The 12,384-nt window shown below is 44.9% G+C and overlaps 1 protein-coding gene across 7 annotated transcripts in view; it reads right to left on the bottom strand.

Annotated features, from left to right (window-relative positions):
- The window catches only part of CIT (citron rho-interacting serine/threonine kinase), a 171,776-nt gene that overhangs the window by 24,793 nt on the left and 134,599 nt on the right, over positions 1 to 12,384 (bottom strand). For all 7 annotated transcript variants that reach the window (XM_069557922.1, XM_069557923.1, XM_069557924.1 and 4 more), the window contains 5 exons: positions 11,542 to 11,739; positions 10,589 to 10,782; positions 7,526 to 7,661; positions 5,081 to 5,185; positions 190 to 330 (listed from right to left, as the gene is read on the bottom strand). In XM_069557922.1, the coding sequence (XP_069414023.1) occupies positions 190 to 330; positions 5,081 to 5,185; positions 7,526 to 7,661; positions 10,589 to 10,782; positions 11,542 to 11,739 (774 nt within the window). The remainder of the gene's footprint in view (positions 1 to 189; positions 331 to 5,080; positions 5,186 to 7,525; positions 7,662 to 10,588; positions 10,783 to 11,541; positions 11,740 to 12,384) is intronic.

The following is a 12,384-nucleotide window of genomic DNA, read 5'->3' as shown; positions in this document are numbered from 1 at the left end:
TGAGTAGAAGAATCTAAAGGGTGGTCATGATAGAAATTTCCCAGCTTCTCTTAACATTTGAAAAGTTTTCGTAATAAAATACGAGAATACACAACATGAAGAGACTGCTCATCTAACCAGGTGGCTTTGAGCCATCACACTTGGCCTCTGTAGACAGTTTCTCTGTAAGCTCCCGGTGCTGATTCTCACCTGAATGTTTTCCAGCTGATATTCCAGGTCACTCCTTTCTGTCTTCAGCAGATCAGCCCGATCCAGAGCTTCTTGCAGCCCTTGAGTCAGACGGAAAATATGATTCTTCTGCAGGTCCATCTGCTGCTGTAACTTGGCTTGCTGGTGGGGGGAGAGGCCGGAGAGAGAACCTTCAGACCACACACAATGCAACACGCTCCCTCACTGTCCCCACTCAGACTCATTTCAGATGTGGCACCAAAATTTCAGCTCGTTCCAGGATGACTAGTTGTCTGAAATTCCACAACGATGCATGAGCAGTCTCAACCACTGCTGAGAGAACTCACTTTGTGATTCTCCGTGTGGTGCACACAAATGGGAGTCGTAGCACCTTTAACTCAAAAGGGCACCGCGTCAGTGCAAGAGACCAACAAGCACACCAACAGATATGGTGGGAGGCGGTGCTGCTACCATGAGGGGAAGGCGGGCGATCCCAGGGCCAGTACAAGTGTCAGTAAAACCCATGGAAAACAAGATTCTGTTTAATATATTGCAAATAGTTTTGTGTGAGAACTCTCTCTCCAATTCTTTTTTTCTACAATGGAAGTCAACCAGAAAATAGGGCAGGTGGTAAAGATACTGGCTTTATGGCTCTCTTACCTAAAATGCTCTGTTTCTAAAAAGCAGAGAAGAACAGCTATCCTGACAGGATACTGCTTGGTTTCACCCAACCCCTGGCATCCAGGCTAACCATACTAGCAGTGGCCCAAACACTCCCTTCCCCAGGGGCCTAGACCGTCTGCAGAGGGAAGGACAGAAGGCAGTAAACAGCTGCTCACCATCACCACAGGGCTTTCCCAACAGGCGAGGGCAAACCTCAGTGCTCTCTGCCCCAGCAGGCTAAGAGCTATAGACGCCCTCAGCTCGGCGAAACCTCGCCACCATATTTCTCTTCCCTCCACTGATGTTTGTGTTTCCATTCCTGCTCCTCAATGACCTTCCTCTTGAGAGGCAGCTGATTCTGAGGCATCATGGTGCCACGGAAAAAAACCTGGGCTTTAGAACATTCCAGACCCTGGTTCCAATGCTGACTTAAAAAAAAAAATTTTATTTGGCTATGCCAGGTCTTAGTTGTGGCAAGTAGATCTAGTTCTCTGACCAGGGATCAAACTCAAGCCTGGTAGCGGGAGCACGGAGTCTTAGCCACTACACCAACAGGGAAGTCCCCTGACTTAACTCTTATCAGTCCTATGACCAGGGGCAGCTCACTGCCTCTCAGACCCTCAGTCTCTTCATCTGCAAGTGGGGGTAATAACCCCCTTCTCTGGGTGACACACCAAGCCCAGTGCCCAGCATCCAGCAGATGCTCGATGAATTTCAGTGCTGCCTGCTTCATCCTTCTTTCTTCTCTCGATGCAGTCCAGGTGTGCCCCCTCACTTTTCCATCTGCCCTTCCTACCCGAACCTACTCCACCAGCCCCTCTCCATCCAGCCTCTGTAAAGCAAGAGGTACTGATACTAACTCAGAATCACCTGTCCTGGGTGCACGACCTAGAATTTCTGAGTCAAACCACAGAACGCCCTAAAATACAAAAGAAAAGAGAGAAAACAGCTAGGATAATCTCTTCCAGGGAGCCATCCGTCCCCTGTAGCACAAATGATTACTTCTGCAAATTACCCTCTTTAGTTTCCTTCCACTATTTTAGGACAACACTAATTACTAGGCAGGAAGCAGAGAAACAAGTACTAGGGACAAGAATCTGTTTGGTGACAACCAGGCCCAAAATATTTCTCTAGAATCAACACATCAACTGTCCATTAGCTTTCCAAGAAACTGGCTGCTTATTTACTACAATAGAAAACAAATAAGAGTGACATTGGTGCTCAATGAAATGTTTTCTAAAACCATTTACCTGCTTCCCAGAGAGCAGTAAATGGAGGCTATTCCTGCCCAGTGTTCAACTGAAAGGAGGGCTCCAGCCATGTGATTAGATCTGTCCGCCGATTTTATGACAGTGACAGGAAACTGGGAGGACGCAGAGGAACTAGACACAGAACTAGAGTGGGAAACACCCCTGGGAACTGGGAGGAGGGGCCAAAACCAACATGAGAAGGCTTAACAGGATGGTATTTTAAAAAAACCTTCAAATAAACAAAGGTATTTAAAACAAAACAAAACAAAAACATCCAGAAGGGCTGGTGGTGATCTAACAGATCAATGGGTGTCAGTGGTGTGATAAGCCACCCAAAGAGCCCAGGACAGTGGTGGGGCCAGCCCACTACTCCGTGTTGTTCAAACCTCAAGGACTTCTATAAACTGTTCGGAAAGATAAAACTACCAGAAAAGAACATCTCAATCCTGGTGGGACTTGAAATGTTTCAGTTAGAAAAGAAAAGGTGACATGGAGTCAGGAGAGCTGAAGAGATAGCGAATCCACTGTCACAGGGATAATAAAATAAAAAGTAGCTCTCTCATAGAAGTGTCACATGGAGTGTATGAGCTAATTCATGCAAAGTACTCAGGCACCTGGCATGTGGTATGTGCCAAATTAAACATGAGTTATTTTTTAAAATAATAAAAGAAAAAAGAAAAACAAGTTATTTTTATTACTAATCAAGTAATATGATCATTAATCAATATTAACTTCCTACTTTGGTTGGAAATATAAGACTACTCCCTGTTTTCAAATGTTTTGCTGTAATAGAACCAATGGTTGGAAGTTACAGGCTTTAGTTCAAAACCAGAAAGAACTTTCCAAGAGTTAGAGTTGCCAGAAAAATGAGTTGGGCAATCTTGAGTCACTTTAAGTCTTGAGTCCCAGGTGCCCCAAGCCCACCTGTGAGGGAGGCTGGGGAAGGGATTCTCTACCTTGGAAGGGGGATTATTTGACAGGATTAGCAAATGGACTTCGGAGTTCTGGTATCACTTCCAAGTCGGGACTAGTCATGCCTGTAAACAGCAGTGTCAGAAAAGTTTCAGAGGCCACTGTGGGCCCGAGAGAAAAGATTTGAGAGAAAGCTCTGTTAGTGAAGTCTGCCAGGGAAAGGGTAAAAGAAATGGTGGGGCAAGTGCTAGGAAGTTGTGCTAAATGACACACAAAAATTCTCTCCAACTGTGAGACTCTGACTCTGGCTCCATTTACAAGAATCTGTACCGGATGGACAAGACAGGCAAGCTGAGCCCCCGACCACCTGCTGACACAGGGCCCACCCCAAGCCAGGATGCCAGCTGCAACCCTTGATGGTAAAGATCACTGTGTTTCCAGTGCTCTCAGCTCTCAACGAGATCTGCCTCCAATCCAGTGCAGCCAGATGTCTGTCTTCAAAAAACCCTCTGTGAGGTGCAGACAGGGGAACTGGAAATGTTCCCCAGTAGTTTTAGAAGTGAGAACAGGGGACTGAATCAGGATGCCAGCCTTCTATTTCTAGTCTTGCCACTGACTCACCACGTAACCTTGGACCAAAGCAGAGTTGTTGGGGCCAACGCTCTTTCCTCGGAAGGAAAAGAGGACAGGCGAGATCACCGATTATTTCTGTGCTTCCTATTTCCAACGTGTGTCCAAAGTGGGGACACTGCCTAGTGGGGACACTGCCTAGTCATTCCAGATAAAAGACCATTCTCTGATCATTCTCTATCTTTTGTCATTCTCTATTTGACAATCAGGGAGATTTAAAAATTTCTGTTATAATATTCTGAGAGTCACCTTTGGTGAACTTTCCACCCATGTGTAATATTGATTTTATTTAAAAACTTCTTTGTTGTGGTAAAATATACATAAAATTTACCATGTTGATCATTTGTGTTCTTTTTGGCCACACCATACAGCATGCAGGATCTTAGTTCCCTAACCAGGGATCGAACCCATACTCTCTGCATTGGGAGCATGGAATCTTAACCACTGGACTGCCAGGAAGTCCCCACTTTAACCATTTTTAATCCTACAGTTTGGTGGCATTAAGTAGAGTCATGTGGCTGTATATCATCATGGATCCATCTCCAGAACGTTCCCAACTATATTTTTTAAAGTTATTCTAGAAAACATTTTATGCTCCCCTGCAAAATGTGCACCACATTTTTCAAACTTAATAGCATAGTTACAATACTTCTACCAGCAGAGCCTCTCAGGGACTACAGGAAGCACACAGTAAAACCTCCATTTACCAAAACAGATAAACTGGTTGATTCAACTGTCAGGCTCATTGTGGCTTAAACAGAACACTCTTGAGTCTAACTTCTCATGAAATACCTTTATAAACTGCATTTGTCCTGACAGGTCAATTCTAAGGAATGAAGACAAATTATCAGTGATTCCGCCAAACCAAGGCTTTGGTTGGAGGAGTTGTCCTCAATTTAAACAGAGATTTTCAGAATTCTATTCAAAGGTACAGGAAATAACATAAGGATTGGACTGGTTTAGGAGATCAATTTGAACTTTTTGTTTTGTGTCTCAAAAGCAGGGTGTCATTTCTTTTGCATTGAATTAATTGGATGTTCAAAAGTTTCCATGAGATTTGGCGTTCAGCATTGCCTGATCAGGTCTCTGTCCCGTGCATGGAGCTCATCAGGCTACAAACTTAATATACTCTGGATATTAACTCTAAAGAACAATTCAACTCAATATCTATTTGCCCTCATATTTAATAAACTTCCAGTTAGCATATACTCACTTTGTGCTTGACACTCCATTAAGCACTATTTGGGAGGGCACAATAACAAAGAGGCCCCCAGGGCTTCTTGACATGTTCTTTTAACGTGTTAAACACCTTCCAGAAAGTACCCAGTGACCATCTTACTCTTCCTTGAGAATTTCAACCTTGAAATCTTAATTTCTTAATTTGGACCTGCCCACCTGAGGACAAGTGTTCACTTCTGAGAGTATGCCCGACTATTTACCAGGCATCTTACACCCACCTCTTCCAGAAGCCTTTGTTTGAGCTCTCGTTCCGTCTCCAGCTTCTGTTGTAAACTTCGGGCGTTCATTTCAAGCATGGCATGCTTCTTCTCCAGATCATTGAGCTGGATATTTGGAAAAATTGGCCGTGACAACATATTTAGGAACGTTATATGCTAAAGACTTTTGCCAATATCCACAAACCTTCACAGCCAAAGAAAAATCAAGTTCTAAGGGTCAGAACATAAACACTGGTTTTTAAAAGTGAAGTGAAGTCGCTCAGTCATGTCCGACTCTTTGTGACCCCATGGACTGTAGCCTACCAGACTCCTCTGTCCATGGAATTTTCCAGGCAAGAACACTGGAGTTGGTGGCCATTTCCTTCTCCAGGGGATCTTCCCAACCCAGGAATCGAAACCAGGTCTCCTGCATTGTAGACAGATGCTTTTACCATCAAAGCCACCATGGAAGTCTAAAGAGTCGTGTTTGTAATTGTTTTACACTGTATGTGTTAGTTGTGTCTGATTCTTTGCGACCTCAGGGACTGCGGCCCACCAGGCTCCTCTAGCTCCATGGAATTCTCTAGGCAAGAATACTAGAGTGGGTAGCCATTCCCTTCTCTAGGGAATCTTCCTGACCCAGGGATTGAACCCAGGTCTCCTGCATCGCAGGCGGACTCTTTACTGTCTGAGCCACCAGGGAAACCCAGGTTTTTAAAAGCATACCACAAATGTCTATGTCAAAGATAAGCCTTATGTAGATTATTCTGTTAGGAGAAGCTATTATTTCTAAGGGATGGGTCATACGTGTAGCTACCTGTGACAAGTTCTAGGAAGATGACTTCTCCAAAATTTATTTATCTGATACGCTTTGGCTGAATTAAATCATCATATTCCAAATGCTTGCTTGCATGGGATAATATCAGAACTCTGGGATGAAAGGGCAGACAAGCTCTCTCAAAGATCTTGTATCAAGTCACAAAGGCAGAGAGTGGCCCTTAAGTAGACATGTACGCAAATAGTGACTACTCTGTCAAGTGATGATTTTGATAAGAGGTATGGAGGAGAGAAATTCATCCTGAATGGCCTGTCACTGGGAGAAGATGGGGTCAGAAAGTCTGGAGTCTTAAAGGATGGGTAGGACTTGGCTGTAGAATACTTTAGGACAGTCAGGTAGAAAAAAATGTCCTTCAAGCTAAACACCGAAAAGCTCATTTATCTCTAAATAATACATTTAATTTTTTCATGGTTAAATAACATATTTACTTTCCTCATGGGGTATCTATTTTAAAAAATTAGTAAGCCAATACCAAGGAACTCAGGAATATTCCTGAGTAGCAAGCTCTAGCTTCAATCTGGTCACTTCTATGAAATTCCAATAAGGAAATAACCATGGATGCCCATAAAGATTTACACTCATCACAATGTTATTTATGACAGCAAAAAAAAAGAAAAAACTGGAAGAAGTTCAAATTTCTAACACAAGCAGAATGATTAAAATAGGTGTCTCTGTGTAATTGATGTTTCTAGAACTACATGTTCAAAAAATATTTACTAATTCAGGAAAAGCCCCTATTTATGTGATGTTTCTTTAAAAAATGATATAATCCTGTTTATATAATAAGAACATACATTTATCAATATAAATAAATGAATATAAATTCACCAGCATAACAGTGGCAACAGATTACCAGTTACATTTTCTTTACTTTTCTGTGGTTTCTATATCTTCCACAATGACCCCAAATAATCACTTCTATAATCAGGAAACTACAGTTACCCAAAATTCAGAGGTCAGATTGTGTGTGTGTGTTTGTATGTGGGCGCACACGCACACAAAACAGTGTGTATGTGTATATATGAAACAGTCTGTGTGTGTATATGAAACTTGTTTGACCTTCGCTCTTATCTATAGCACAGAAGCACCTATTCTAACTCTCTTTTAAGACTATTAAAATTTTTCAAACACTAGTATGTCACTTTGTAAATATAGAGTGCTTCATGGACAGGATGTGTATATTTCCAAAGTGGAATATGAGGACCTGCACTGTCCTCAGATCGTGCTGCGTCCTTGGACTTAGAACCCAGAGACACTGAGGCTTCCTGCCATTGCAGCAATGGAATGAGCAGGAGTCCTAGCCACCCCACACTTCCCGAGGATGCTCAACATTAGATCCATGAAGGCTCTCAGAAATCAAATGCCAGAAAAGAAGAGTGCTGTGCACCCAGGTCAAAATCTGGACCTCAGGGGCCCTGATGGGCAGATGTTAGGAAGTCACTGACCGACTCTGATACCCCAAGTAACCCCCACCCCCACTATTGCCAACCAAGGGTGTCCCTTGGGGAAGCACAACAGTGAGACTTGGTTTATGAAACACGCTGACCATGGATTGAGCGCATGTGAACACCTGCTAAAAGAAGGAAGTGTACATGCGTATCTAGAAGGCAGGAGGGACAGGGGCTGACCTTGTCAGAGAGGCTCTCGGCCTTCAGCTTCTGCTCCTTGAGAGCCTGCTGCAAGGCCAGGATCTCGGCCTTGTGCTCCTTTACTGCCAGCTCGACCACCTGGCGCGACTCAGTGATCCGCTGGTCAGCCCTTGCCCTGCGGGGAGACACAGGCACATTCAGAAACCCCATCACTGCCACCCTGCAGGAAGGAAGCTGGCCCAGCTTGGTCACGGACAGGCAACCAAACATGCTGTGGGCTGGGGAGAGCCCAGCCTGATCCCTTGTTCCGAATTACGTGGAGCAAAGATGCGACCCACTTTAGGCCCTGGGTAAAAATACTCTTAGCAGGTAAGGTTCCTGTGAATATAAATGCACTTGGAAGGGCTGAAGGGGATGAGGCATTTTTCCAAATGCAACTGGGCTGAAAATGGCAAGACTGTTATACCCTCCTGCAGAAGCAGGAAGGAATGAGGTCCCACTGAAGGAGCACAGTGCCGAGGACCATGTGGGGCCCCATTCGAGCAAACACTGCCTCTCCTCAAAGCAAGGGCTGAAGTGTTCTGCTTGAATCTGCTGGGTGTACCTGTAAATAGGGCGACAGAAGACAAAACCTGGAAGCACACTTGAAACCTCACTTCCCCTCCCCAACTCAGGTTTTCTGTTCTCCTGCTCCAGCAACTGGACTTACACAGGCTCCTTCACTGGCAGCTCTCCTCTCGACCCGACAAACCCAAGTCATACTCAGACTCCAAGGGTAAACTAGAAGGCCATGTTCTCCACAAAGCCCTTCCCAGGCTTCCTCTCAGAAGTAACCTCTTCTTGTTCTGGACCCAAAGCATAAATGTACTACTGGCCTGGCACAACCCACTCTCTATTTTAGGTGATAAATAGTTCAACGCATAGTTTATCTCCTGCGTTAGACTCAGCCGCTAGAAGACAAGAATTAAGAATTATATTTTAGGGACTTCCCTGGTGGTCCAGTGGCTAAGACTTCTCGCTCCCAATGCAGGGGCCCAAGTTCAATCCCTGATCAGGGAACTAGATCCCACATGCAAAACTAACAACAGGCACAGCCAAATATATAAATATTTTTTAAAAAATAAGAATTATATTTTACTCATCTCAGATCCCACGTAACACCAAAATAGAGGAAGGAAAAAAAAATGGGGGGGGGGTGGGGTGGGGAAGAGAGCCAAGATCTTTCACAATTGCTCCTGAAAGAAATATATGAAAGATCTCCCTATGTGTGTGATAAGTCCTGTCCAACTCTTTGAGACCTTATGGAGTGTAGCCCACCAGGCTCCTCTGTCCATGGGATTCTCCAGGCAAGAATATTGGAGCGAGCTGCCATGCCCCCCTCCATGGGATCTTCCCCAGCCAGGAATGGAACCCAAGTCTCTCATGTCACCTACATTGGCAAGTGGGTTCTTTACCACTAGCGCCACCAGAGAACACTTTCATACATGGTTGTGCATTCTTGATGCTATGGTCAGACTCTGCCCCCGAAACTGTCTACAAAGGACTCTTAGAAGCAGCTGGGCTAGGAGCTGGACTTCCGAGTAGGAGGGAGGGGTGTGTGTCAGAACAGCCAGAACATATGGTGAGGACGCAGGAGCTCAAGAGTTCAGGGGGAAACAGTAACAGGAAGTCTTAAACCAGCAGCCCTCTCACATTAGCAAATACCCTGAAAGGGAAGATGTCCAACAGGAGAATATTTCTACCAGTTTCTCTTGAAGCTTATGGGTTCCCTTTGCTTCCAGTCTGTCTTAGTGTAGTTGATTTAGCACTAATTATACATCCAAGACAGCCGTGAGTCTACTATGGTCCACCAAATGTGGGAAATACTGAAATGAGTCCGACAGAGTCCAGAAAAATGATAAATACTTCCACGAATAGTTACCCTGCTCAGGGAGTTCAGAGTATTACGAGACAGTAAGTTTCAGGGAAAGGTGATATTAGTGAGGTTATGCAGGATGAATAGAATTCTGTTGGGCAGACATGAAGCACAAGGTGGTTACCAGCCCATAGGGTACCTCTCTGCAAACTAGGAAAGGCGTGTGTTCTTTAAGACCATGCGCGTCTACCCACTGGTAAACTGTCATAATATACTGGTTTTGTTAGAACAAACACTTTCCCACCATGAGCTGGTAAAATGTCATGGTAGATCTTCACGTCTATTCCCAGCAGCACGCAGTGCATAACCTGCACACCTGCGACCCTGGCAGGAGGGAATCCTGCACTGGGAGAACTGGGGAAGTAGAGGAAAGATACTACCCAAACTCAGGATCACCACTGCCTACCAGGAAAGGAAGAAAAAATAAAAAATTGTAAACTATACTTGTAGAGCAGTTGTTCTCAACTTGGGGCAGCTGCCCCCCTCCAGGGGACACCGGGCAATGTCTGGAGATGTTTCTGGTGGTCACAACTTGAAGAGGGAGCAGCTACTGAGATTTAGTGGGGCAGATCCAGGGAAGCTGCTCAGCACCTTACCATGTACAGGTCAGGCCCCCATCACGAAGGACTGTCTGGCCCCAACTGTCAATAGTGCCAAAGCTGGTGTACAGGGTTGACTTGCATCACACATGACCAGGATCAAAACTGATGGTCTTGTGACTTCCCTGGAGGTCCAGGGGCTAAGACTCTGTGCTCCCAATGCAGGGGGTCCAGGTTCAGTGCCTGATCAGGGAACTATTAATAGATCCCACATGCTACAATCAAGACCCAGTGTAGCCAAATAAATTTTTTTTTTTTTTTAAAAAGGAGAGTGACAATCTCGCTACACAGCCACAATGACAAAAAATCCAAGGAAAGAGTTTCTACAAAGTCAGCACTTTGCTCTGCTGACTCCTGGGGCCCTGTACTGGCTGACTGGTCATCATCTCCTGCTACTGGCACCGTCCATATTTACCTCGAGGATGACTGACTGATTCTGGTTGCCCTGAGTCTCCCAGCTTTAACACTTAAGTCTTACATACCAGCACCTGCTCATTCCTGGTCAAGTGGGGGCACTTGCCGGGAGCTCTCGGGGGTGATCCTGTTGGTGCCACCTGCCACTGGCTCTCTAGCTTCATGAAGTCCCACCTGCTCTGCTTCTCGGTGTCCAGCATTCTCTGCAACTCTCGAACCCGACACTCAAATTGGGACTTCTCGTCACCAAGGACGCTCCTCCAGGCCTCCCACTGCCGCTCTTTCTCCAGAAGCTCGTCGTTCAGGGCCTCCAGGTCCATGACCTGCTCCTCCAGCATTGTGCACGTGGTCTTCAGCGCCTCCATCGTCTGCAAATCAGCACCACTGAGTTGTGCCTCATAGCAAATGAGGATTTCCCGGGTGGCACTTTTGTCAGATCAGGTTCGGAAAAGCATGAGCTTCTAACTACAGCCTGAAAGACACTGTCTTTTTCTCTTACAGACCAAGGGGGTTAGACAAGAACAGATGAAGGGCCATTTCTACTGAGATCTTATAGAAAGAACTCAGAGGAGGGCCAGGGAAAAGAGACCATGCTTAACAATAAAGTAGCTTGGGAATTCCCTGGCAGTCCAGTGCTTAGGACTCCCAGGTCTCCCTGCTGAAAGTCCAGGTTCAATCCCTGGGTGAGGAATGAAGATTCCACAAGCCTCACAACTTGGCCAAAGAAAGGTTTTTAAAAATAAAAAAAGTGACTCACAAAAGCATTCTATTCTATTTTTAATGGTTTTAAACCAAAATTAAGAACAACTATACATGGAACTTCCCTGATGGTCCAGTGGTTAAGACTGCGATTCCATTGCAAGGGGCACAAGTTTGATCCCTCGTCAGGGAACTAAGATCTTGCAAACCATGTGGGGTGGCCAAAAAAATGAAACAAACAAAAAAGGCAAACTACACACTTCAAAAAGCTGTTTTTAAAACTCGCAAACCTGCAAAGTGCTGACATGATTACTTTTACTGACAGGCTCAGTCTGAGAACACTTGGGAGAGATGTAACTGGCACTCGCTCCAGAATCTAAAGGGGCTCCAGGTTTCCCAAGGTCTCTGACACTATTCCTGGTCCTTACTTGCTTCTGGCTAGTGAGCTGCATCTCCCTCTCAGTGATCTCGCGGCGGAGATGGTCTACTTCACTTCGCAGCTGCACAATCTCGTCGTTGGCACCAGAGGCCTCATCAAGTTGTTTAGACAAGTAGAAGTTTTGGTTATTGAGCTCAGCGTTGTCCTCTGTCAGCTGGTTTAGCTGCTCCTCCAAGTCTGTGATCACCTAAAAGAGGAAAAAATCCGGTTACACATGGATCAAGTTGGTTGGAAATGAGAAATTGCTTCTAAAGCCATATATACTCAAACCTATGTGGTAATGATGACCAGTGTTTGCCCATCCAGCCCCCGAGAGCCAGCCTCCAGCTGCCATACCCGCCTCCTTAGCGCCCAAACCCACATACGCTGTGGGAGAACAAGAAATGTCTCAGATTCCTTCTGACTCAGGACTCATCAGGAAAACATGGCAAGAGCAAATCAATCAAAAGCGACTGCCATATGGAAGGGGCAGCTTTAAATGAGATCAAGTTCATAAAAGAATGCGGAGGGTGCAAACTGAGGAAAGAGGAATAGCAGAGGGACTAGTATCACAATCAGCTAATTAAGCTGAAATGCCCAGGACATCATCGACAGAACATTATCATGGGAGATGGTCTTAGAAAGCAAAATAAAGCTCTTGTCAAGGAAGACTGAGTGAAGGACACTTAAGAGTTATTTCAATAATATCTCAGGTAATAAATTTAATTTCAAGCAACAAAAGAAAAAAAGGAAAACTTAAGGGACTTTCAGAATAATCCTGAAAATATAATACTGTATGGATGGCATAACTTTAAATGGTTTCTTCTTATACAGCTGGCTATCAGAAAATGGG

The sequence above is a fragment of the Ovis canadensis genome, chromosome 17, assembly GCF_042477335.2.
Source record: "Ovis canadensis isolate MfBH-ARS-UI-01 breed Bighorn chromosome 17, ARS-UI_OviCan_v2, whole genome shotgun sequence".
NCBI lineage: Eukaryota > Metazoa > Chordata > Mammalia > Artiodactyla > Bovidae > Ovis > Ovis canadensis.
This window is presented reverse-complemented; position numbering and strand designations above follow the sequence as displayed.